Source organism: Aulonocara stuartgranti (genome assembly GCF_965226115.1).
Source record: "Aulonocara stuartgranti genome assembly, chromosome: 8".
Taxonomy (NCBI): domain Eukaryota; kingdom Metazoa; phylum Chordata; class Actinopteri; order Cichliformes; family Cichlidae; genus Aulonocara; species Aulonocara stuartgranti.
The window spans coordinates 6666981-6690460 of NC_138959.1; the positions used below are offsets into that span (position 1 = coordinate 6666981).

A 23480-nucleotide genomic window follows, 5' to 3' on the forward strand; every position below is an offset into this window, starting at 1 on the left:
AGTTAAGGCCTCAATTAATCCCCTGTTAATAAAAATGGTTTGACTGTAAAAAAAAAAACAAAAAAAACACACTGCACATGTTTAACAGTTGTAAGTTGTTTTTGAGGAGGTTAAAGTAGAGCTCTCGAAGTGTTGCTCCTTAGTGATGAGGCTTTTTTAATGTGCTTTTTCTTACTCATTAACCTACATTTCTTATAATTATGCAAAAAGATGGACACTCATAGACATAGAGATTAATGTAAAGCATAGTTCATTAAAAAGTCTGACTATAGTGGCTTTTTTAAAGAGTAAAAAGTCACTACATTATGTTCTCTTGGTTGTTTTCCATCTTCAGTTTTTAGTGTTGCTGTCAACCTCTCCACCAGCAGAGGGCTACAGTGCATCAATGCAATTTCACAGACAAGACAAAGTAGTAACTGACAAGTGATCGCACAGCCTACTTTTCTTTACAATAACTGTTTTATTCTAACAACATAGTTTTAAAATAACAAAATGATATAAATGTACATTTCAGAAGAAAAAAAGAAAAAAGTATGTACAAGCAACATTGTAGGTGATTGTAGGTTGTACCAGCAAAGCTCCCCATGTGTCTTTTCCTCCAGTAGAAATGTAAACAAAAAGAGGACACTGTCTTGTGAATATGACTGTCCCATGAGAGGACACTATAGCTGAGTGGTGCAGCGGTGTCTCAGTCTCACATAGGAGTTCGGATGGTCAGGTTACAGTCTCCTGACAGGAAAAACTGCCATGCTGTAGCAGCAGGATATGACAAGAGAGACCCCTTGTGGAGGAAACATTCATAATTTATGTACCTTCTCCAAAGATGAAATTGGAACAGTGTCAAACTCAATGAAAATAGACATGTTATTGCTTATTGTTAAAAAAAACAAGCTAGAAAACTGTAAAAGTGCATATGTTATTCATGTATATACAGTACTGTGCAGAATGTAAAGGGGCATCTGATCAGATATCAACATCATTTTGTGAGTCGAGAACTGCATGAAGAGAAAAAATAAATCCACAAAACAGTCAAGGAAAGTCTTTAGGATGCTTGGGACAACCTACCTGTGCAAATTAAAATGAAAAAATAAAATAATAATAATAATAATAATACTGCATGACGAAGTACCAAAGAGGAGTGGTACCGTTCTCGAAATAAATTATATTCACAAAGAGTGATTTTATTTGATTTCTTTCTGTGTTTACTGCACTTTAAATGAAGTTTATTGCTAAATTTAAAAAAAAATATGTTTATATGAAATTACTTTTAAAACTGCCTGCAAGTTTTACACAGTACCATATATTTAAAGTAAGACATCATAATTTCTATTAAGACTTAGACAAAAGCAAGAGAATTAACATGTTTATATGACTAGATCCACTGCAGGTTTTCTTGTAAATTTGTAAAAAAGATCTGATTAACTACATTTTGGAAAGTGGCACATGTTTTTTTTTTTATTCAACCATTCAATGTGTGTGCCTTGCATCTTGTGATCTAACCTGAGACGAAACTTCCTTTTAATGCACAGCGAGTAGGTATGTGCTTAGCAGTTCTCTAATACAGCCACATTAACATAAAAACATCACATTGTAAGTTTACAGACAGCGTTCAAACCTGAATGCTGAAAGGGAAATCCAGCTATGAAATGGCCAAACATGGCTGATTTAGGTTTTGAGAACATTTGATATCTGAAGGGACCAAAAAATATAAATATAAACATGCATACAGTATGTAAGTGGGAAATAACCTTTGAAATCATTCAGTGGAGTGCAGTGAACTGCTCTTATTTGACTTGGAGGGACATAAATAGTGCAATATAAACTGGGCCTGCCTGAATGAGCCTGTTAGGAACAGATGCTAACTATATTAGCCACACCATGTGGGTTTAGTTAACCCCATTGTTAACTAATAAGTAGTTTCACAGAAAGAGAGGGACAATGAGATCCAGAGACTCTATTTTATAGCAATTTATTTACCTGTGTACAAAACAGATTCCCCATAGAAAGTCATCTGGTACCTAATTAATAATAAAACACTAATATTAGTCTTTTATACTCTTTACCTTTTGATAACATGAATTATGATTTTTTTGTTTTATTTTGTATTTTCTTTGCTTCTTATATATTGAGATAATACTTGTTCCAGTATTATTAATTTGTCTTAGTTGAGTTTTAGTTTATGTTTCGTCTATGTCTCCTGATATGAGTCTTTTCCTGTCCCCTGTGAAGTCTGTCATTTGTAATGTCTTTGTGTTCACGTTGTCAAGCTTGTCTTGTCTTGTCTACGTTCTGTTGTTTCCTGTTTTACTTTGAAGGGTCTGGTGTTCCATGTTCAGTGTGTTTAGTTGTACTTCCCCTGTTGCATTCAGATTCAATTGTGTCAGCTCATTATCCCCAGGTGTTTTCACTTCCCTCATTATCATTATCCTGTGTATTTAGGTCCTCTGTCGTTCTCTGTTCAGTGTCGGGTTATCTGTTTGTCTAGCATCATGGACTTCAAGTCACAGGATTATTTTCAAGCTTTGGTTTATGTTCATGTTTTTCATCATAGTTTTTGCAATCCATCTGTTCTGATTCACGTTCATGTGAATCAGCTATTGTTAGCTTATCTCAATTTAGGTTTTGCCTTTGTTTTTCTTTCTGGTTTTTTTGTTTGTTTGTTTTCTTCCCACTAGAAATTTACCATAAAACAGATTCTAGTCCACAATAATGTTTCAGCCTACAGTAAAGTCTAGCATATTTTTATTGGATAAAAAAGGTTAAAATAAATATTAGATCTTGTATTTCTGTTAAACTGAAAGAAATCATATCTTACTGTTTCATTATTTTTGAATTGTGCATTAAATCACAATTTTCCTTGACCAATTTTGTTAAGTTTTATGTTTCTATGAAGGAAACATTGAGGGGTGTACGACAAGGTATGTTCAGACTTAAACCAGAGATTTTAGTGTCACTAAAACCTCTTTTAACCCGGATAGGTTAGGTATAATTAGCTGTAAGTGTTGTGTTTTCAAAAGTTCTTTTAATGAAATATGATTCTGAGCTGAGAGAATATTATTTTAATACCAGCTGAGCCACAGACTATTATTAGTGTAATACCCCAGTCTAATTGCAACAGCGCAAACTCCAAGCTTCGCATTGCCACGAGAATTAGCACACGTTAATTTGATGATGCATGAAATGTATATGTACGATTTCATGTTTATTCCATCATTATCGTTCATCAATATCATGATGAAATATAGTTTGAAGTTTCAGACCTCCTATGTGTAACTGACGAGAATGGTAAAACACATATATTCATGTGGATTTACAACATTAGCAGTTTTCTGGTGTGTTCTTCTCATCATATTTTTTTTATTTTTGTTTGATTTTGCCTCCTTTTCCTCCCTACTGATGCAAGGCAATTTGTTTATTTTGTGTAGAAGAAAGCATCAAATTTCCCTGAGCCTGAAACAGAAAACTGGGGTTAACAGAGAAAGTTGGTAACCAACTTTCTCTGTTAACTTGTGAACCACCACCACCAACTGAACTCATTAAAACTGAACTGAACCTTAAAACTGAACCTGTAGGTTTTGTCAAGGCAGTTAACGCGCACTTTTGCACACAAAAACCCTGTTATTTTGAACCTGCTTGGCAGTACACACTTCAGTTTCACTTTCAATACCCAAGAAAATTAAATGTAGCATGAAAAAAAAGAGGAATAGATTCTTAAGTTTAGGGATAAAAACTGCATTCGAAACATCAGTTAGACTCTTCTGTATCTAGAGTTAAAAAGCATATCAGCAACACTTATACATTAACAAGAACAGTTTCCATCACTGTTAAAAAAAAAAAAAAAAAGAATAGAGGGAAGAGACAAATAATTATATTGTGCAGTTTACTATACAACTGACTCTGTCAGGTTTTCTTGTAGAGTCAAGAGGTGTTGGTTGGGGGCAGAATGCAATAAAACCTCATTAGTGACTTCTACAGGAACAACGACAATATTTTGCACGGGGGTTTCTGGACAGCACCGTGCCTCTCTGTAATGTGACATTGCCTCAGGATTAGAGGGCTGTTGTCTTGCCAAAGTTTCTAAAGCTGCTTGCTCCATTTCCTCAGCAAGCTCTGCATTACTCCCATAGAGAACCCCTAACCTTCGTGCAATCAACCCTTTTTTTTCTGGTGGATCGTCACCTTCTTTCTTTCTCCCCATCTTCTTAGATCGATGCATAAAAGCTGCATGGCATAAGCAGCGCCTCAGAAGATGGCTGCGGTAAGCCCTCTGAATAACCACAGCGGCCCTCTGCTCTTCTTTGTGGCGCACCGTTGTGATAACTGGTGCAAAGGTGTCTTTGCTATCCTTAAATTTTTCCTCAGTGCTATTCCGTATTGCTTCCATCTCCACTGTGTTTCCCAAGATCAACTGAGTGACAGCCATCAACACATCCAAGTAGTGGATCTTATCTCCAGCAACCAAGGGGAGATCCATTTCGATCAGCTGGAACAGGTTGGGTTTGGCAACCTTCAGTGGCTCCTGCAAGGTATCACAAAAATCTGAGAGCTGGCTATACTCAATAAACTGAGTTCCATCAACGTCAAATTTCTCCCATGTCTCATTGAACATCTCAAAGTCGTCCTCACTGAGTGGATCGCTGCTTTCCTCCTGAGCCACATTGAAGTTCTCTAAGATGATCGCAATATACATGTTGACCACCACCAAGAATGAGATGATGATGTAACTGCAGAAGAACACCATGCCCATGCCAGGGCTTCCACAGTTGCCCTTTACATTCGTGCCAGGATGCTCAAAGTCTGGATCACAGTCTGGAGGCTCCCGGTTCAGCATTGGAAGTAGAAGTCCATCCCAGCCTGCAGATGTTGTAATCTGGAACAAGCAGATAATGCTTCCTCCAAATGTTTCAAAATTAAATATATCATCAATCCCAGCCTCCTTTTTGACATAGGCAAAATTTGACATCCCAAATATAGAGAAGATGAACATATTGAGGAAGAGCAGGAGACCAATATTGAATAGAGCAGGTAGGGACATCATCAGGGCAAATAGAAGCGTCCGAATGCCCTTAGCTCCTTTAATAAGACGTAGAATCCTGCCTATCCTGGCCAGTCTGATCACCCTGAAAAGAGTTGGTGACACAAAGTACTTCTCAATTAGGTCTGAGAGCATTGTACCTGAAAGAAAACACACAGAAAAGCAACAATGTATCAATATATCTGCTGGACCAAATTAGCAATTCACAGCTGTACTTTTAATTCATTAATTACCCACCAGCTATTGACAAGATGACCACGACAAAATCAAAAATGTTCCATCCATTGGTGAAGTAGTACTGCCGCAGGGCAAAGACCTTCAACACACACTCTCCAGTGAAGACCACAATGAAAGCCACGTTTAACTTAAAGAGGAAATCCTCTTTCTCTGCACTTTGGTCATCTGTTTCCACCATCATGGACACCATATTGAGGCAAATGAGGACCATAATGAAGATGTCAAAGAATTGCTGACTGATGAAGTCAAACACTATGCCCTGGATTAGGTTCTGTAAAGGAGAGGAAGCAAATCGAGAGCAGTGAGGAACAGAAATACAAATCCAGGAAAGTCATTTGGCCTGTTAACACAAGTAGTGTGCAGAAAAGGTGAACATAGCCACGTTATGCATGCCAACGTGAAGCATCATTACTTCTGATGATGTCATTCATACATGCAAGTTTTCCAGTCTTGGACTGATCAACATAAAGCATTGCTAATACAGAAAACTAAAATAATCATAATGTCTTACCGTTGGACGAGGAATTGGCTTCTGTGGCTTCTTGGAACCAAGTTTCTTCATGGCTTCATAGTACTTTTTCTGTTCATCAGTCATAAAGATGTCTTCATCTCCAAAGTGCGGAAAAAGCAGAATTCAAACGTAATTATAGGAATTTAAATAATGTCACAAGTCTATGTGGTTTAAAGTTATAAAATTGTACACTTGAAAATAGGAAAGAAAACACTCAATGCTTTTGCACAGGCACTATTTCAGATGAACAAAGTCTTATACTTATCTTTTTCTTTTGCTGACTAAAGTTATCAATAATGACCCCAATGAAGAGGTTAAGTGTGAAGAAAGAGCCAAAGATAATGAATATGACAAAGTACATGTACATGTAGAGGTTGATTTCGTAGGATGGTTGCTCTTCCACCTAAGTAGAAAAAATACAGGTGAATAAATGCCTAATCATCATCATTTGCTCAGTTACAGGTTGGAAGATTTTCTTCATTTGATTCATCGGATATTTTATAATGTCGGATTGCAATGCATACATGCTCTTCTAAGGAAATAATTGTAATTGGACTCATAGTCGCAATTTATTGCCCCAGATGAGGATTCCTTTATGCAGCTCACCAGAACTTCAAAGACACAAAATCATTACCTCTCTTGAGTCGACAGCAGCATACATGATGTCCATCCAACCTTTAAAAGTTGCCTGCAGTCAGTGAAAACATTTATTTAAAATATGTATCAGTAAATATGACTACTAATTTTCTTTAACTCAAACAAAACACCTCACCACTTGAAGTAGGGACAGGTAGCCTTGTCCAACATTGTCATAGTTGACTTTCATGTTGACCCAGCGGGCCTCCTGTGTCGCTTCTTTGATGGCCATGCAGTCGCTCCGGTTATTGACTTCAGTGATGGGGAAAAGCTCCTCCGATGTGGTGTTGATGCAGCGGTAGAACTTCCCAGCAAACAAATTAACTCCCATGATGCTGAAGATGAGCCAAAAAATCAGACACACCAGTAGCACGTTGAAGATGGAGGGAATTGCTCCAACGAGAGCGTTTACCACCACCTGCCCCACAAGACAAGACTCTGTTTAGAACTTTGCAATAGATATTCAGATTTATTCAATAATTTATTCAGCTGTAAGACCTGAAGTACTGTGCAAAAGCACCCCACATTTCTCTATAATTTGTTAGCAAGATGGGAAATAGGTGGAGCAATTTATTGAAAGGTGCAAATATTCATGAGAGCACAGTATGTAAGTCACAAACAGAGTTTTTAGAACCCTAACAAGATTTCAAGTCAATATTTGGCATTGCCACCTATTTTCTATATTGTAGTCTGAGCTTTCTTAGGCAAGTTTTATTCTGTTTCCTAAAAGGAGTCCTCTGGTCTAGTTCTCCAGGCTTCTTGACTTTTGTTTCGTTCTCTACCAAAATGATCCCAGACTGCATGTCATGTTTTATAGACTCAGCTAAAGAAAAGAGAACATTATGTGCTTTTGCAACAGGCTGCTAGAAACAAAGTGCTTAAAGATACAATTCAAATTGGTTCTTGGCTAAACTGTTATTTGCTGACACACAATACTGATCCTTTGAGTTGGATACATCTTTTATACTTGAATGATTTATAGGTCAATCTTAGGTGACTTAACAAACAAATAAACAAAAATAAAAGGAAAGATAAGGTCGGGTACAAGAACCTGACTGAAAATGAGTGAAAAAGCAGCTAATGTCCAAAGAAAAGCTTTGAAAGATCTTCAGAAACAAAGGAAAACTTGCTCAAAAACACTTTAAAATAACAAGAATGTCTGACTCCTTGGAAAGGAAAAAAGAAAAGAAAGAAATGAGTGGTGGTTCAAGACTTTTGCACAGGGCTACAACAAAAATCTTACTTAAGTGAATGCATTGATTAGTTAGTCAACTGACTCCGGGAAACTCACCTCAGTCACCTCTGTTACAGCAGCTGTGGTTTAAGCATGCATTCAACAAACACAGTTGGACAAAGCCAGGCAAATTAGTACAAGAGTGCATCAAACATGACAGGTTTGCATCTTCTAAATCAGTGTTAACCATTCAAAATATTATAATGTTAACATTAAGTATTACAAATTCCATATGAAACAAGCATTAGCAGCCAATAACTTACCCTCATCCCTTCAAATCTTGATAGTGCGCGAAGAGGCCTTAGTGCTCTGAGGGTTCTGAGGGATTTGATTGGCCCAAGGTCAGAGTAGCCCATCCAGTTGGCAACTAAACTAATCAGGGAAATCTGTAGCAGAATCAAAACATTTCCCATTCAAGTGCTATCACAAAACCTTTCTGGCATAGGAGATGTATTATCACATACAGGCAAGCAGTGAAACTTACATCTACAATGAAAAAGTCTAGCCAACACCAGGCATTGGTGAAATAGGTCTTGAAGCCATATGCAACCCATTTAAGGAGCATCTCGATGACAAATATGTAGGTGAAAATCTTGTCAGCATACTCCAGAATTATCTTGATCGTTCGGCGCTTTTCTATGTATATATCTTCAAAAGCCTGCCAAAAGAAAACATTATCTACCTAGATATGTGTCATGACAGGATCAGTGTCTTAACGCTATCATAAAAAGGTCATCGTTTCTAAATTTGTTGCTGTTATGACAACACTCACAAGAGCTCCACTGCTGAGGAGGATCATAAAGATTATGAAGGTTTCAAACCAATCATGCTCCACAATAGTAAAGCAGGTCTTGCGGAGGTTCCACCATTTTTTGCCTTTGTCTTGGGTGATGTCCACCATCAGACATGGCCAGCGCCTCACACAGTCTGAGAAAAGTGGAAAGGTTTGCGATTACCTCATAATGTCAGATTACAGAATGGCTACTGAAAAAGACTTCTGTGACTTTTTAGTTTTGCTTATTTAATAAAATTGTTGTTCATACTGTCAGTGAAGCACGCCTCTGGCTCCAGTGGCTCTGGCTCTTCTATTTCCGGTTCAGGCTCAGGTGGTCGATAGTCTGCTGTGCTGCATACTGAAGAATCTTCACTATTCCGAGCACCCATCAGCTAGACAAGAATCACAGTTAAAGTTCAGATGCAAATGCCTTATGCAATCACACAGATGAAAATACTGTTAACTCACTCTGATATTTCCTGGGATACTAATTTGATCTTTCACATTTTCCTGAAACAGCAGACGAACAGAAAACAAACTTTATTAAGTGTTCATAGGAGTTTGAGAAACATCCAGCACACAAGTTTATTGTCCCAAAAATACATTATGGGGATCCTGGGAGCACAGACAAATCCCTTTGAGGTTACGTCAGGAACAACATCCGGTATTATTTATTTTGAGAATAATTATTTTCTTTGCTGCCTTATTTCCAACAGTTACAAAAATATATATATTCTGATGATAGTTAGGATTTATTTTAATGTTTGGTAAATTTCCTAATACAAAGTTCCAATACATGTTTAAGCTATGTTGCCAGTTTGTTAACCAAAGTCGAATTTTACTTATGCTGGATATATATTTCCTGATTAATTGAATTTTAGCTGCAAATTTGAAAACAAAAAAGTCAAGTTGGACTCGTGAATGAATGAATGAATGAATTAATTAACCAATACAATTTATCGTTGGTGGTCAAGAGCTGTTAAAATCTTATTTTGAGATGAATAATAGATCACAAGATGGCAATTATTTGAAATGAACTGTATAAGACTTTGGATAAGAAGTTTTCTTACGGTATTCTGCTGGCTATGTCCCTCATCTAAACTCTCAGAGTGATTATCATCATTGGAATCACTGGTTTCATCTTCATCATCCTCATCGTCCTCTCCCAGATTTTCAAAGTCTGACTCTCCCTGGGCAATTGGCACACTAAGACTAAACTCTCCATCCACAATAAATCCAGAAGGCCGGCCTTCAACTAGGCAATCTGATATCCCATCTGCCAGTTTGAAAGTCTGACTGGTGTCCAAATGGTTCATTTCAATTCCTTCCGTTTTAGGGTCGACGTCATCAGCAGGGCCCTCGTCAGGCTCCTTGGGCTTTCTGCCAAGAGTCCGCAAGATAGTTTGAATGATGAACGCTTTAAACCAGTCGATGAACCGTGTGATCCTGCCGATGGCAATCTGGAGATTGTTCATCTCTCCGTCATCTTCTCCTGCAGAAAGGTTGTCTCCACTGAACGAGCTGAGCAGTAAGGCCAAAAAGAGGTTCAGCACCTGAGTTCAAAGAGTAATGAAGGTAATTAACAGCTTCTTATTGTTCATTTTGTTTAGTGAAAATAAATATTTGACAGTCAAAGTGATGCCTAAAGAAGTGAGAATTAGGAATCATTACTCGACTGCAAAACAGTGATCAAGTTTATATCCAGTGATTAGTGAGTAAAACTGTACTAACTTTGCTGAACCAAACACAAGTTTGGAATAGCTCAAGCAGACATCATATACCATATTGTTCCTGTGACGTCACATCAGTAAATATTATGTTGTCTGCCTCCTGTCTCAGATGCAGCTATCTTTAGTTACTCAAACATGTTATTTGATTTCGCGGCTTCTATTTACCAGGTTTAGCAGGAGATCATGGTTACATGGACTAGTGGGAATGCTCATCTCGTTTATTCCAGTGTCAGAGATGTCAATAAGAAAATAAAGCTGATGGACAATATGAGCTGCACAAAAACCAAACGCGACAATGAAAGATCGGAAATGGATTTGATGATCTTTGATGAGTGGAAAAAATAACTGTGGTAGAGGTTATAGTGTTTTTCAGGGTCATGTTCCTAGTCTCCTGGAATATAATTCAGGTGATTTGTCAGCTAATTCCATTAGCTTTGTACAGTTCCGGTAACCTGATGAAGTGAGACATTTCTTCCTTGTCTTAGAGGAATAGTGTGGCCTATAGGAAATGTACCCAGTCAATTTCTTGCTGCAAAATAGATTAAAATTTAAAAAAAAAATCTAAACATTTAAAACTCATTACTTTTGGTTTTATCTGAAGGCACAGCCAGCAGCTTGAGCTGATGTTATATTATCATTTGTTTAATAAAAACTATGCATAAAAGCTAGTGGTGATTTCATGCTCATTCAACTAAAGAAAATACTCTGCGTGATTCTCAGTTCAAAATAAGCCCCTCCCTCTGAGCCAAGTTTATTCTAATTGGCTGCCCATCTCACACAGAATGATCATCCACCATTCTAACAGTAATGTATGACATAAAATAAATAAAAACATAATAAGTCCCCTTTAAATCTTCTCTGCTCCATATGCTGTGGTGTTGATGGCTCAATATGATTACTTCTACATCGATTAGAGTTCAATCTGCTATCAAATGACTTCTCTTTTACACCCAGACGCACTGCCACCTGAGCTGTGCTCGCTCAGCTGTCCGCGTTTGTTCCATCAGTGGCAGCATGCTTACTTGAGCCGGATCTTAGCGCATACTCAAGGTCAAAACCACTGTTTGGTAGCTTAAGTCATTAGATTTAAATAGAAACCCCCTCCCATGAACCTTGTAAGTATATTATTTGCCTCATTATTAGAGAAAAAAGTGTACATTCATGTGTTAAGTAAGCATGCTCAGGTTTAACAGTGGGTAAGTAACTTTAAGATCCAAGAAGCCTCAACAATTTTGGCACAGCGTGCCTAACACAATACTTCAAACCTTGATGATGAGCCATTTCCTTTTCATTTCTATGAATAACCTGATAGGAAATGGATTTGGCTCTAGTCATTAAATATGATGCTGAAATGATGTCTGACAGTGATGGTCTGTATGGCCTTGTTTCGTGAGGCCAAGATAAAAAGGTCAGGGGGCAGCGTTTTCATGCTACAGACACTCAGAATTCTTCAGAAAGCATTACAAACCCTGAAGCCTCATCACTCTCAATCAGTTCAAAGGCTGTTCTGTTAAATTGTATATGTTGGACTGAAACAATCTCCTGGGAAATAAATGTCACTCTGACACATGTCATTCATCTAGATCCCCAGTTGGGCAATGAGTCCAATCAAACAACAAAAACTGCTCAGGAGCAGCTTGAGGAACATGAAAAATCTCAAAACACCCGTGAGAGGTGCCATAACAAGCCTGATCCATGGATACTATGCAACAACCCACAGAACACAGAGGATCTGAAGTCTCGAACCACAGGGGTGAGGAGGTCAGGTGATCCTGCACTGATGAGTCAAAATTTTCTTGGCTGCACGACTGGGGCATGCACGGTATAAGAGAGGTTGTTTTAATCTTTTGGCTGATCCGCATAAACAGTTCTTTCCTCCAGCTCCAACAAAAAAAAGTTTCACAAGTTTTTCCTTAACATACTCAAATATTTACTTCACAATCTCCTAGATGGATCACTGAAATAACTAAGACTTTCTTTCTTCAATCTTCAGTCTGAAGATAGCATGCAGTTGTTGGACTCACCACTAGGTTTCCAATGACCATGACCAACATGAAGACAACTAAACACATCCCAGTTCCGGCAACCTCCATGCAGTCCCACATAGTCTCGATCCACTCCCCACACAGGATGCGAAACACGATAAGAAATGAGTGGAAGAAGTCGTTCATGTGCCAGCGCGGCAATTCACAGTCCAAGGAGATCTTGCACACGCAGTCGTTGTAGTTCTTGCCAAAGAGCTGCATGCCCACGACGGCAAAAATGAAGACGATGATGGCCAGCACCAAAGTCAGGTTTCCTAAAGCCCCTACTGAGTTACCGATGATCTTGATGAGCATGTTGAGAGTGGGCCAGGACTTTGCCAGTTTGAAAACTCGAAGCTGTCACCAAACATGGGACAAAAATAAATAAAAACATTTAGTAATAGCAGAGCAGGTAATTCCACTGTGTTAAACTGATGCAAAGAAATTTAATCAGTGTGTCTCACCAGACGGAATGATCTGAGGACTGACAGACCCTGAACATTTGCCAGCCCCAACTCCACCAGACTGAGTGTAACAATGATGCTGTCGAATATGTTCCAGCCAACTTGAAAGTAGTAGTAGGGATCCATAGCAATAAGCTTGAAGACCATTTCTGCTGTGAAAATACCTGTAAAAACCTTTTTAAAAAAGATAAATGTTTTTTTCACCCCTTAAATCTGAGCAATGTCTTTAAAGTATTTTAAAATGTTAGGCAGCACATACCAGATTCCCCACTGACAGCATATAGTCAAACTCCGGGGTCATGGGGTAGTGCTCCATGGCCATGAAGAGGGTGTTGAGCACAATGCAGATAGTGATAGCCAGGTCAACAAAAGGGTCCATCACAACAAAGTATACTCGCTTTTTAAAGACCACCCAGGGGGTACAGCAGTCCCACTTCAGGAAAAGGTCAGCAAATTTGTACCAGCCAGGTGGGCATGGCCTCTGAGCCTCCTCCAACTCTAGAGAAAGAGGCAGAAAACAAAAGGTAATATTAAACCTCACTTAAACCTAAACTTTCAACCTAAAGTCCAAGTCTTGTTGCTTCAGGTTATAGCTGTGCTGAAATAGATCTAGCTTAACACCATGTTTGACAGGAATCTCTGCTACACACAATATATTTAGCCTCGTTATGATAAGCTCAAGACAACTCCACTGTATCGGCCTTGGATAAATTAATGAACAATGTTAACAACTGCTTGATAATCTTAGGAATTATTGCTCACACCAGAGCACCTAATGCTAAGCCTTGTGTACTTCACCCCCAGTGGCACCCGACACTTCCAGATGCCAGATTTCTCCACGCAGTATAAAAAAAAAACATTACCCCGAAATAGAGGTTATGTTGTTGTGCCCTCAGCTTACATTAATCAAAGCTAAACAACATATCCTAATTTTGTTAGTGTGATATCAATATTGTGTGTGTTTGGTGCTGTACCTTCCATGGCAGCTGCAGTGAGCACAGTCAGAGCACTAGCAGTTCTCTCTGCCATGCATGGTTCATCCAGTTGAAGCATGCTGTGAACGGAGCCCAGTGACTTCTCTCTGCATTCATAATCCATGGCAGACTGTAAAATAGCATAGCATAGCATAGAGTCTTTATTTAAACGCACTTTATATCCAACAATGTTGACCAAAGTGCTACAAATATAGTTTGAGAATTTCTCAAAACACATAAGTCAAGGTATGTAATTGCAGATGGACAAGGCAAAGGTTTTTAAAAACACTCATACAGGCACCACTAACTATAACTTACCTCGTTCATGGTAGGCGCTCTGATCATCAGACGTGGAATAATTCTCCCATTGCAATCTTTGACAATTTCATCACGGTCAAGGCTCTGTTCGTCATCTGCCAAATCAGACCCAGTGTGATGGCTGAGCGAGTTCTTGCTGGTTAGAGTGCCTTGGCTACCAAGCATCTTAGCCTGATTGGCAGAAGATAAGTCATTCAGTAAGAAGTCTTTGTTATTGCATTGGACAGTTTATAAAACCCTTTAAAAGATGGCTCGGCTGTAATTTTACAGTATAAAATATTACTTTATTATAATTTAGTACTGAATAGGTGACATTCCATGTCCCATCTGCTAGTCTTGGTAGCCAGGGATCGGTCCATCAGGGACACCGCTCCTGGCCACCACCCGGCTCACAATGCACCTGACCCCAACGGTGCCTCCTGCAGGAGGTGGTCCTGCAGAAAGATGGGTCTTCCTGCAGGATGGGTCAGGAAGATGGCCACCAGACGCTTGCCCTCGGGCAAACTCTCCGGACCTGGCTCCAGAGTGGGGCCCTGGTAACCCTATCCCGAGCAGGGTGAACTGTTCCCTAGGTGTTCTTCTCATAGGGGTCTTCTGAATTGCTCTTTGTCTGGTCCCTCACCCAGGACCAATTTGCTATAAGAGACCCTACCAGGGGGCAGAAGCCCCTGGACAACATAGCCCCTGGGAGCCCTGGAACACAAAACTCCCTACACCATGATAAGGTAGCGATTCCCTACTCTCACCTATGGTCAACCAAAAAAAGAAATTGGAAAAGCTACACTACTGTGAGTAGTGACCGAAAGAACAAGATCGCGGATACAGGTGGCAGAAATGGGCTTCCTCCGAAGGGTGGATGGCATCTCCCTTTGAAATAGGGTGAGAAGTTCAAGGTGAGAAGTTCAGGGAGGAGATCAGAGTAGAGCCGCTGCTCTTCCACATCGAAAGGAGCCAGCTGAGGTGGTTCGGGCATCTGACAAGGATGCCTACTGGGCCCTCCTGGTTGAGGAGTTCCAGGCATGTCCCACAGGGAGGAGGCCCTGGGGCAGACCCAGGAAACACTGGAGAGATTATATCTCTCGGCTGGCCTGGGAACGCCTTGGTGTTCCCCCGGACAAGCTGGAGGAGGTGGCTGGGGAGAGGGAGGTCTGGGCTTCTCTGCTTAGGCTGCTGCCCCCGCAACCCAGCCCCGGTTAAGCAGAAGAAGGTGGAAGGATGGATGGATAATACTGAATAAAAAGAAGAAAACAAAGTTTTTACTATGAGCCATAGGATGGCAAAAACCAGTACTGGGATTTTGGCTAAAAGGCTTGAAGGTGAGACTAGTTTTGACCTGTAATAATACTCTAAACGTTTGAACACGTGGACAGCATGGGAAGTTATTGTAAAGTAATATAAATTTGGCAATGAGTCAGGGATTGCTGGGACACTAAATCCAAATAGTTGTGGTTAAAAGTGGTTGTTGTGGCACATATTTGTGTCTTATACACTTTGCATATTCAGTTTTATTTTGAATTTGATCCAGGCAAAGACCAATCTCTTCCAGTCATCCAGGAGGAATTTAGTGTTAATCAGTGCATTTTTCAGGAAGGAAAAAGCACCACGTCACAAGGCAAAGTAAATAATAGTTTGAATCTATGACCAAGAGTCTCCCTAGATCACATCCCTTGAAAAGCATCCGGTGCCAGAAAGAACTGCATATAAAGAAGGAGGTTCAACACTGTAAATACTGTCTCTGTGCATAAGTTTGATTTATTTGCCAATAATAGTCTTTGAAACTTGCATCAAAAATGCTTTTGATTGTTTTTGGAAAAAATAATAAATCAAGCAAATGGAACACAAATTTGTTTGCCATTTGTTTTAATCAGTTTTTGAACTAATTCTGATTTCAGTGTAACAGGCCGGTGCAAGTTACCTGCTCTTGATTCTTGACTTGCTCTAGTAGTCGCTGGAACTCCTCCTCTTTTTCGATGGCCTCTTGCCGAGTTGCCTGATTCTGTTCGTCATAAGCCATGGCTACCACAGCCAGGATAAGATTGATGAGGTAGAAGGAGCCCAGAAAGATAACGACTACAAAGAACATCATGTATGTCCTACCAGCTGCCCTCATGATCTGTTTTAAGAACAGAAAAGAAGCTACGAGGACTAAGGACAAATTTCTTCACAATACATTTTTAAAATTAAAGCATAAACTGTAATGAAGCAAATGAAAGAAGAGCCAACCAGCTGGAAAAGGTTCTCCCAGTAGTCCTGGGTCATGAGCCTGAAGAGGGCAAGGAAGGCCCAGCCAAAAGAATCAAAGCTGGTGTAGCCAAAGTTTGGGTTCCTCCCAGCCTTCATGCATGTGTATCCTTCGGGGCACTTCCTGTCAGCAGAGAAGAAAAGTTATCCAACTACATCTGGACTCCCAGCCTCCAAATCACACTTGCAACCTTTCTAAAACTTCAGTTAAGGCTCATGTCTGGACTGAAACTCCAGTACCCCAAATAAAAGACAAAATTAGCACTGTAGCATCTTTGTGGTGATACGCACCCAGCATCGGAGCTGTTTCCACAAATCAGAGCATCTTGGCTGCCTTCCAGAAAGTAGTGATTCTCTATAATCAACCAAAAAAAGAAATTGGAAAAGCTACACCTTTACACCACTGTGGACAATATTGATTTAAAATTACAGATGAAAAACTTAGAGATTAGATGAAAAATACCTGAGTTTTCAATATATTCAGTGAAATTGAAGGTGCTGTTGGTATATGTATCATTTAAGCCAATGGTGTCGTTGAAGTCCACTGTGTTATTGGATGAAGAGGTGCCGTTAAAGATTTCAAACATGGTGTCATTTGTTTGGATGGGCCATCGCACACATTTCTGTCGCAGGTTTCCCATAAAAAGCTGAAGACCAACGAGTGCAAAAACCGCAAGGGCGAAGACTGTCAGAATCATCACGTCCCCCATTTTCTTCACTGACTGGATCAAAGCAGCCACAATTGTTTTCAAACCTGACAAAACACAATTGATACATGAGTGGTCTATATTTGGAAGTCTCAAAAACCAGTAAAAATAATGTGTACTGAGTGGAGTTAAACTATTAGTGTTATATTAAAACAGAACGCATACCAGGAATCACAGTAATTGTTTTAAGGGCTCGAAGCACACGAAATGTCCTCAGAGCAGACACATTGCCGAGGTCAACGAATTCAGTGACGTAACTGGGAAAAGGCACAAACATATCAAGGAAATGGTTTCCGTGCCACCCGATGTAAGCAGAGGTCTCATCATAAAACATAAAAATAAAACAAAAACATTGGCAGCGGCCAGCGGTACTCTGTGTTTGTGTGTTTCCGATTTTTAATAGATACACCTGTGGTAATTTGAAAATCCTAGGTGACTTCCTTCTTGAATTATCACATTCACAAACTTGGGTGTCTATGTTGCCCACCCTCCCGGCAAGGTGACGACAATACCCCATCAGAATTTTACAGCCAAGGTGTAAAAAGGGAACCACACTAGCAGCTAATAAGACAGGTACACTGTTCTGATGTAATGAAGCAAATGGAAAAACATTTGGTTTTAGTCAATCTTTTACTAAAACCAAATGTCTTTGTTGGATAACCTTCAGTGGTTATATTGCACCAGCAAAAAGGGTGGAGTTCCTACTGTCATTTAAGTACTAACAACTATTTACCAAATGCATCTACATAGTTTAAATAAACACACAAGCAGATACTTACGCCATGCTGATCACCATGAAATCCAGCCAATTCCATGGATCTCGAAGGAATGTAAAAGATCCAACACAGAAACCTCGAGACAACACTTTAACTGTTGCCTCAAAGGTATAAATACCAGTAAAGACATACCTACAAAGAAAATAATCAGAATTAATTATCCAAACTACTGTGTGAGGTGTGACGTGTGAATAATCAGTGATGAGCTACTTACTCAACAGTTTTACTCCATGCTGGTGGGTTGCTCATTGTCATGAACACGCAATTCGATAGAATTGTAATCATGATGAACATGCTAAATAATTTAAGTCAGGATTAAGGAAGCGTACAAGAATACTGTCACACCATTCAAACTAAAATACACTCAATAAATCAAAAGGATATGAATGTATGAGAATTTTGATGGCTCCTCTCCTAACCAAACTAAAGGGGCTCAGAATGTTGCACGCCGGTTCTGCGTTGAACCTGAAGATCGTGTTTCCTTTGGTGATCACAATGAATGTCTGAAAAACACAAAATTATCTATGAAGTTTGTAATTTTTTGCACAAAAAACAACATTTCAATTAATTCTCTAAGAGACCCTGCATGGAGCTGCAATGACACATTTTAAGATACAGTCGAGTTTATTAGAGCCTGAGTGTGCAATGTGTTTGTGTGCTTCAGCAGAGCTTTTTCTTCCATGTGTGCTCATACTGACTTTCTGTGTTTCATAGAAGGGGTCTATGTCCTCCAGGGGTGTGTTGAGCAGCTCTGGTGGAGGGTCCCCAAAGATCATGGGCAGACCCTTGCCTGCCTCCAGATCAGCATTCGGGGTTGCTGGTTCCTCGTCATCAGCCTTTACTTCTGCTGCCTTTTTCCTTTCCTCCTCGAGCCTCTTGATCTTCGCCAGTGATTCCAGAGTAAAGGGGCGAAACGCATCGGTGCCTGGGGGAGGAAGCAGCAGCACCATCTTTGCATTGCGAAGGGATACCGCCTTGCCGGGGTTTCCCTAGAAGGAGCTGGTGGGAGGACAGTGAATGAACAGAGAGAATATAAAACAACCATAGATTTTTAAATAGGTCCAGGTGTCACATGCAGATAGGACATACAAAAACCTTCAACACAAAGCAAATCAAAACATGAGCTTTACAAATTTACATAACCCGTATAACATTGCCTTTTCTAACTAACAATATGCATCAGATGCCCAGGTGAACTCTTGTTTGTCTTGACTGTTGTGCATCTTGGGTTCTTGGGTCTGACTTCTTGTCCTCCTCGGCTGCTCTGTGCAGCTTGTGCAGTGCTATTTTAAGTGTCACTGAGCAGAGAGCCACTTTAAGGATGCTTCTAAAACTCATTCAGGTGGAACTTAAAAAGCAGTTTTGAATGGTTGCAATCAGCTCAAGCAGCCTCATCAGATCCACAATGTGATGCAGATGTAAACAATAACTAAAGGTTAAAGGTTGACTGAAACTTCAGTGTGTAGTTTAACAGTCTTGTGATTTATAAAACTGCTTCTCTGCCTGCTACTTTATAAACATGTTATACATGTTATAAATGTAATAACCTTAAAAAAAAGATTTATGAACACTTGTTGCAACTTTACGATAACCTTCAAAATGATGGTTTACAAACCAATTATGGACCAAATACACCAGTAAACATTAGGAGTTGTTGTACATTTGCTGATACACTCAGTGCCAAATGTAACTCAAATAACTCATTATAACCAAGGCATGCAGAACACCACCTCCAAACACATAGCATATCAAACCTTCAAGCAGATGGGCTACAGTGGTGGCACTCCTGTCAGCTAAGAACAGAAAACTTAAGGCTATAATTCACACACAAAAAAACTGCATAATAAAAGACTGGAAATATGATGCCTGGTCTAAGCATTCTTGATTTGTGCTGCAATGGACATGAAAGCATGGATCCATCCTGGCTTGTATCAATGATTCAGGCTGGTGGTGGTGGTGGTGTAATAGTGTGGGGGATATTTTCTTGGTCCACTTTGGGCCCTTCAATGGCAGGAAAGCATTGTTTAAAGTATTGTTGCTGTCTAAGTCCAATCTTTTACAGCAACAGTAAATGGATGGACTGGTACTTATATAGCAGCTTTCTTCTCAGAATAAGACCTCAAGGAGTTTTGTATTACGTGCCTCATTCACCCATTAGTACACAGTGCTTTTATCTACACCTAAGCACTTTTACCTAACATTCACTCACTCACAAGCCAATGGATGCAACTCAGGGATCAGAGGGGATCAATCCACCAACCTTCTAATTGGTAGATAAACAACTCTTCCACCTGAGCCCTAGCCACAGTTGCCCCAGCTGTTTGCCCACCCTCTGATGCCTACTTACAGCAGGAGAGTGTGCCATGTCACAGAGCTCAAATCATTTCAAACTAGTTTCTTGAACATGACAATGAGTTCTAAAAAGCGTCCTCAGTCTCTAGATCTCAATCCAACAGAGCACCTTTGGGATATGGTGAAACAGGAGATTCATTCATGCATGAGCAGCCAACAAATCTGCAACAACTGTGTGATGTGGTTGCCTCAATTTGGACCACAATCACTGAGAAAGGTTTTCAGCATGCCTTTGGATCCATGGCATAAAGAACTGAGGTGGTTCTGAAGGCAAAAAGAGGATTCAACCCAGAACTAGCAAAGGTATATCTAGGCTGTGTACATTTTACTGACAAAGATAGGAAATGGCTGGACCTTTGCAAAAGCACATAAACCTATGATGATCTGAAGCCAAATGTAAACACACCCTGCATTTCTCTACATATGTCCTAAATACAAAGAATTAATTATAGGTCTTAGTTGCTCTAATGTGTGTCCAAACACCTCACCATCTCTCATTTCTGCCTTCTACCTTCTGCTTTACATCTTCAGCCCAGCACTGCCCCCTCACCTCACCCTCCTCGCCCACCACTGCACCACAAGCAGTTAAAAGTGACCATATGGTAGCAAAATGATTAGACAGACTTAGGACAGGGTCCTGGACTTTCCCACCACTCTAAAGATACCGTGACATTAGTTGTCTACATCGGATTACTTATTACCTTAGCAGGCGCTTCACATCAGGTCCAAGCAGCATTTTCTTACATCCTTTGATGTGTTTAGCAGCCAGAGGAGATCACTTTTGTCTGCAGGAGCTAAAGTTAGCTCCCACTGTGCTGGACATGATCATTTATTAAATCAAATATATGTCTCTATATGACTAATGAATAAGACGAATAACATCAGCATCCTACAGAATAAATAAACATTTCCCCTTAGGAATTTGCCCAAGAACAACAATATTAATATACAGTTATATGCTAATTTCAAGGAGGAAAACAAAGCATAACTGGAGCCTTAAACTGAAAAGAATAATTAATACAATCTAAGAAACACACTGTCTACAAGTCAAGTACCAAAAGTTTGGATTTTCTTAAATAAGGCTGCACAAGAAGGAATTACATAACACCAAATCACCAAAACAGGCAACGAAGACTGTACAAAGAAAAAGGTTCTTGAGTTCACACACATAAGTCAACATGATGGCATAAACAGACTGATGCACTGATCAAAGACGTGAACGTGCAGTTATACTTGCTCGAACCACTTCACTCGAACATAAAATTCTGCATTCACACACATGTGAAGACACGCACACGCTCGCACAGATACGGTGGCTGCCCAGCTGCTACAGGCAATCAAGACGGAGCGTCGTGTTACAGAAGCCCGATGACTCTGCTCATTCCTTCCTGGCTGAGTCTTTGCCCTGTGCCTTACATCCCTCCGATAAACAGGACAGCATGCCAACTTATCTTACCACGCTTCTTCTCTTTACCTTCTATTAAACCCAAGGCCCCCAAATATACAGTAAGCTTCCACGTCTGCACCCTTACCAAACCCACCCACTATTCCGCCACATGGCATTTGAGACTCTCGTTCTTTCATTCAGTCATTACCATCTTTACCCTATCACTCATCAAACTCATTACCCTATCACCATCCTTGCTCCTAATCACAACAAAACACAAACCAGACTAACTCTGTGGTCCCCTGAAATAATACCAATAAATTGGTCTGCATGTCCTTTATTTATGACCATTCACCTATAAAACCAGGCTATTTCAGTTGGGCAGATCTGCACCTACCCAGTAATCCCTTCACACCCCCTTCTTAGCGCCAGTTTCCTCTCTCATCATCCCGTTTCAAAACCCCCATTTTGGACCCCGAGGGCCTCGCTGCTCGCGACCCTAAAATACACATCGTGAGATTGGATGTGTTTCTACGTGGCTTATGGGGGAAATTTCCTGATGGCGTTACATCACTCCATAACTGCTGAAGCCAGCAAATGTCCTTTAAAGAAAAAAAAAAGAGCTAGGTCCTTCAGTATCAAAAAAAAAGTCTTCATGAGTTGGTTGTTCCCTCATAAGTTAGGTAAGTAATACGTTTCGTCACCATTTTTTTAAACTGCAAATATCAGTGTGTGTTTCCCCACAGGAAAGAGCCAGCACTGAAAGAGCCTGCGATATTCTGTGTCAGCCAAAGGAGATTCTTGATATCTTACTCCTCAATAAACCATTTACAAACCGTAAATAAAATCCTGTCTAATTTTGAGTATAAGCACCAAGAAAGCATTTGGTTCACTGTTTTAAATAATCAGGTCCTGTACTTAAGTAAAAGTAATAATCTAAAATCACTTAGTTTTCAGTAGGTCTTTAACATCAAAGTTGCTGCAGTAAAATAAGCCCCAGAACGAGGAGCCGTCTTGATAACTGTCCAAATGTTTTAATTGGTGGTTACTAATAGAAGGTTTGGTTACCTTCTGAGGGCAACCTGATAAGTAAAAGAGGTCTTGAGATGATTAATTAGAGACAGAAGCCATACAGACATTTGAAACACTTTTTTTCTTTTTTGTTTTGAAAAATACTGGAGACATTTTGAGTCAAACAAATATTGAAATGGTTGGGACAGTGTGTAAAATGTAATTTTTTCACATTTTATTCAGTGTAGCAAATTGAAAACACGACATCTTTAAAAAATACACATGTAGTTGGACTTTTCTACAAGGAAGCTGTTCTGTTTGAATAGGTACAGTACAGAGTTTAACATTATTTTGCTGAAATATGCAAGGCCTTCCCTGAAGAAGACTGCGTATGTTGCTCTAAAATATCTTTCAGAATTGATGGTGCCTTTCCAGATGTGCAAGCTGCCGGGCCGGGCCTCGGGGGCTTGGGTCCTGGTTGGTGTGTTGCCGGGGCTGTGGGCGGGTGGGTGCATGGGGGCCCACCCCTGGAGCAGGGTGCCGCCGGTGCATCGAGCCACCTGGGGGGCTCTTCAACTGGTGGGGGAGATGGTCACATCTTGCAGGAGCTTTCCTCTCCTCGGGAGCTCTCTCTGCAGGAGGGGGAGATACAGGAGAGGTGGAGGAAGATCTCAGCCTGGGTGTTTATTGTCTTATGTAGTCTGGAAGATGAGTGGATGGTGGGGTGGGTGCAGTTTTTTCTGTGGTGGGGTTGGGTGGACTGTCCCGGGCTCTGTGGGGCCGGGAGGCGCTGCTGCACTGGGCCCCGGTCTGGATGGGCCTGGGCCCCCTTTCCCTGGCGGGTCGCGGAGTATGGGGGTGCCTACTGGGGTCAGCGGGGGAGCTGGCCCCAGGGAGGGGTCACCTGCCCCTCCCTTCCTTCCCTCCCCATCTCCAGCTGCCTCCCTCTTCCCGCTCCACCACAACCACCCACACATGCAGGACCTTGGAGTAGGGGTAGGTCACCAGGGTGCAGAGGAGGCTACCCCCCCCCCCCCGTCCCCTTCTGGCTGCCTCTGCCTCAATTTT

General features: G+C 40.4%; 1 protein-coding gene across 1 annotated transcript in view; it reads right to left on the minus strand.

Annotated features, from left to right (window-relative positions):
* Positions 1–1211: 1211 nt before the first annotated feature.
* The window catches only part of scn4aa (sodium channel, voltage-gated, type IV, alpha, a), a 28991-nt gene continuing 6722 nt past the window's right edge, over positions 1212–23480 (minus strand). Inside the window, exons 2-27 of the mRNA XM_082545181.1 lie at positions 18361–18661; positions 18017–18165; positions 17877–17957; positions 17666–17794; positions 17052–17143; positions 16643–16933; positions 16471–16534; positions 16162–16303; positions 15854–16051; positions 13939–14109; positions 13621–13750; positions 12906–13144; positions 12647–12820; positions 12183–12539; positions 9499–9981; positions 8897–8938; positions 8697–8820; positions 8426–8580; positions 8138–8311; positions 7917–8039; positions 6556–6837; positions 6418–6471; positions 6045–6186; positions 5784–5881; positions 5273–5543; positions 1212–5175 (exon numbers count right to left, since the gene is read on the minus strand). Of these exons, the coding sequence (XP_082401307.1) occupies positions 3884–5175; positions 5273–5543; positions 5784–5881; positions 6045–6186; positions 6418–6471; positions 6556–6837; positions 7917–8039; positions 8138–8311; positions 8426–8580; positions 8697–8820; positions 8897–8938; positions 9499–9981; positions 12183–12539; positions 12647–12820; positions 12906–13144; positions 13621–13750; positions 13939–14109; positions 15854–16051; positions 16162–16303; positions 16471–16534; positions 16643–16933; positions 17052–17143; positions 17666–17794; positions 17877–17957; positions 18017–18165; positions 18361–18612 (5709 nt within the window). The 5' untranslated portion in view covers positions 18613–18661 and the 3' untranslated portion in view covers positions 1212–3883. The remainder of the gene's footprint in view (positions 5176–5272; positions 5544–5783; positions 5882–6044; positions 6187–6417; positions 6472–6555; positions 6838–7916; positions 8040–8137; positions 8312–8425; positions 8581–8696; positions 8821–8896; positions 8939–9498; positions 9982–12182; positions 12540–12646; positions 12821–12905; positions 13145–13620; positions 13751–13938; positions 14110–15853; positions 16052–16161; positions 16304–16470; positions 16535–16642; positions 16934–17051; positions 17144–17665; positions 17795–17876; positions 17958–18016; positions 18166–18360; positions 18662–23480) is intronic.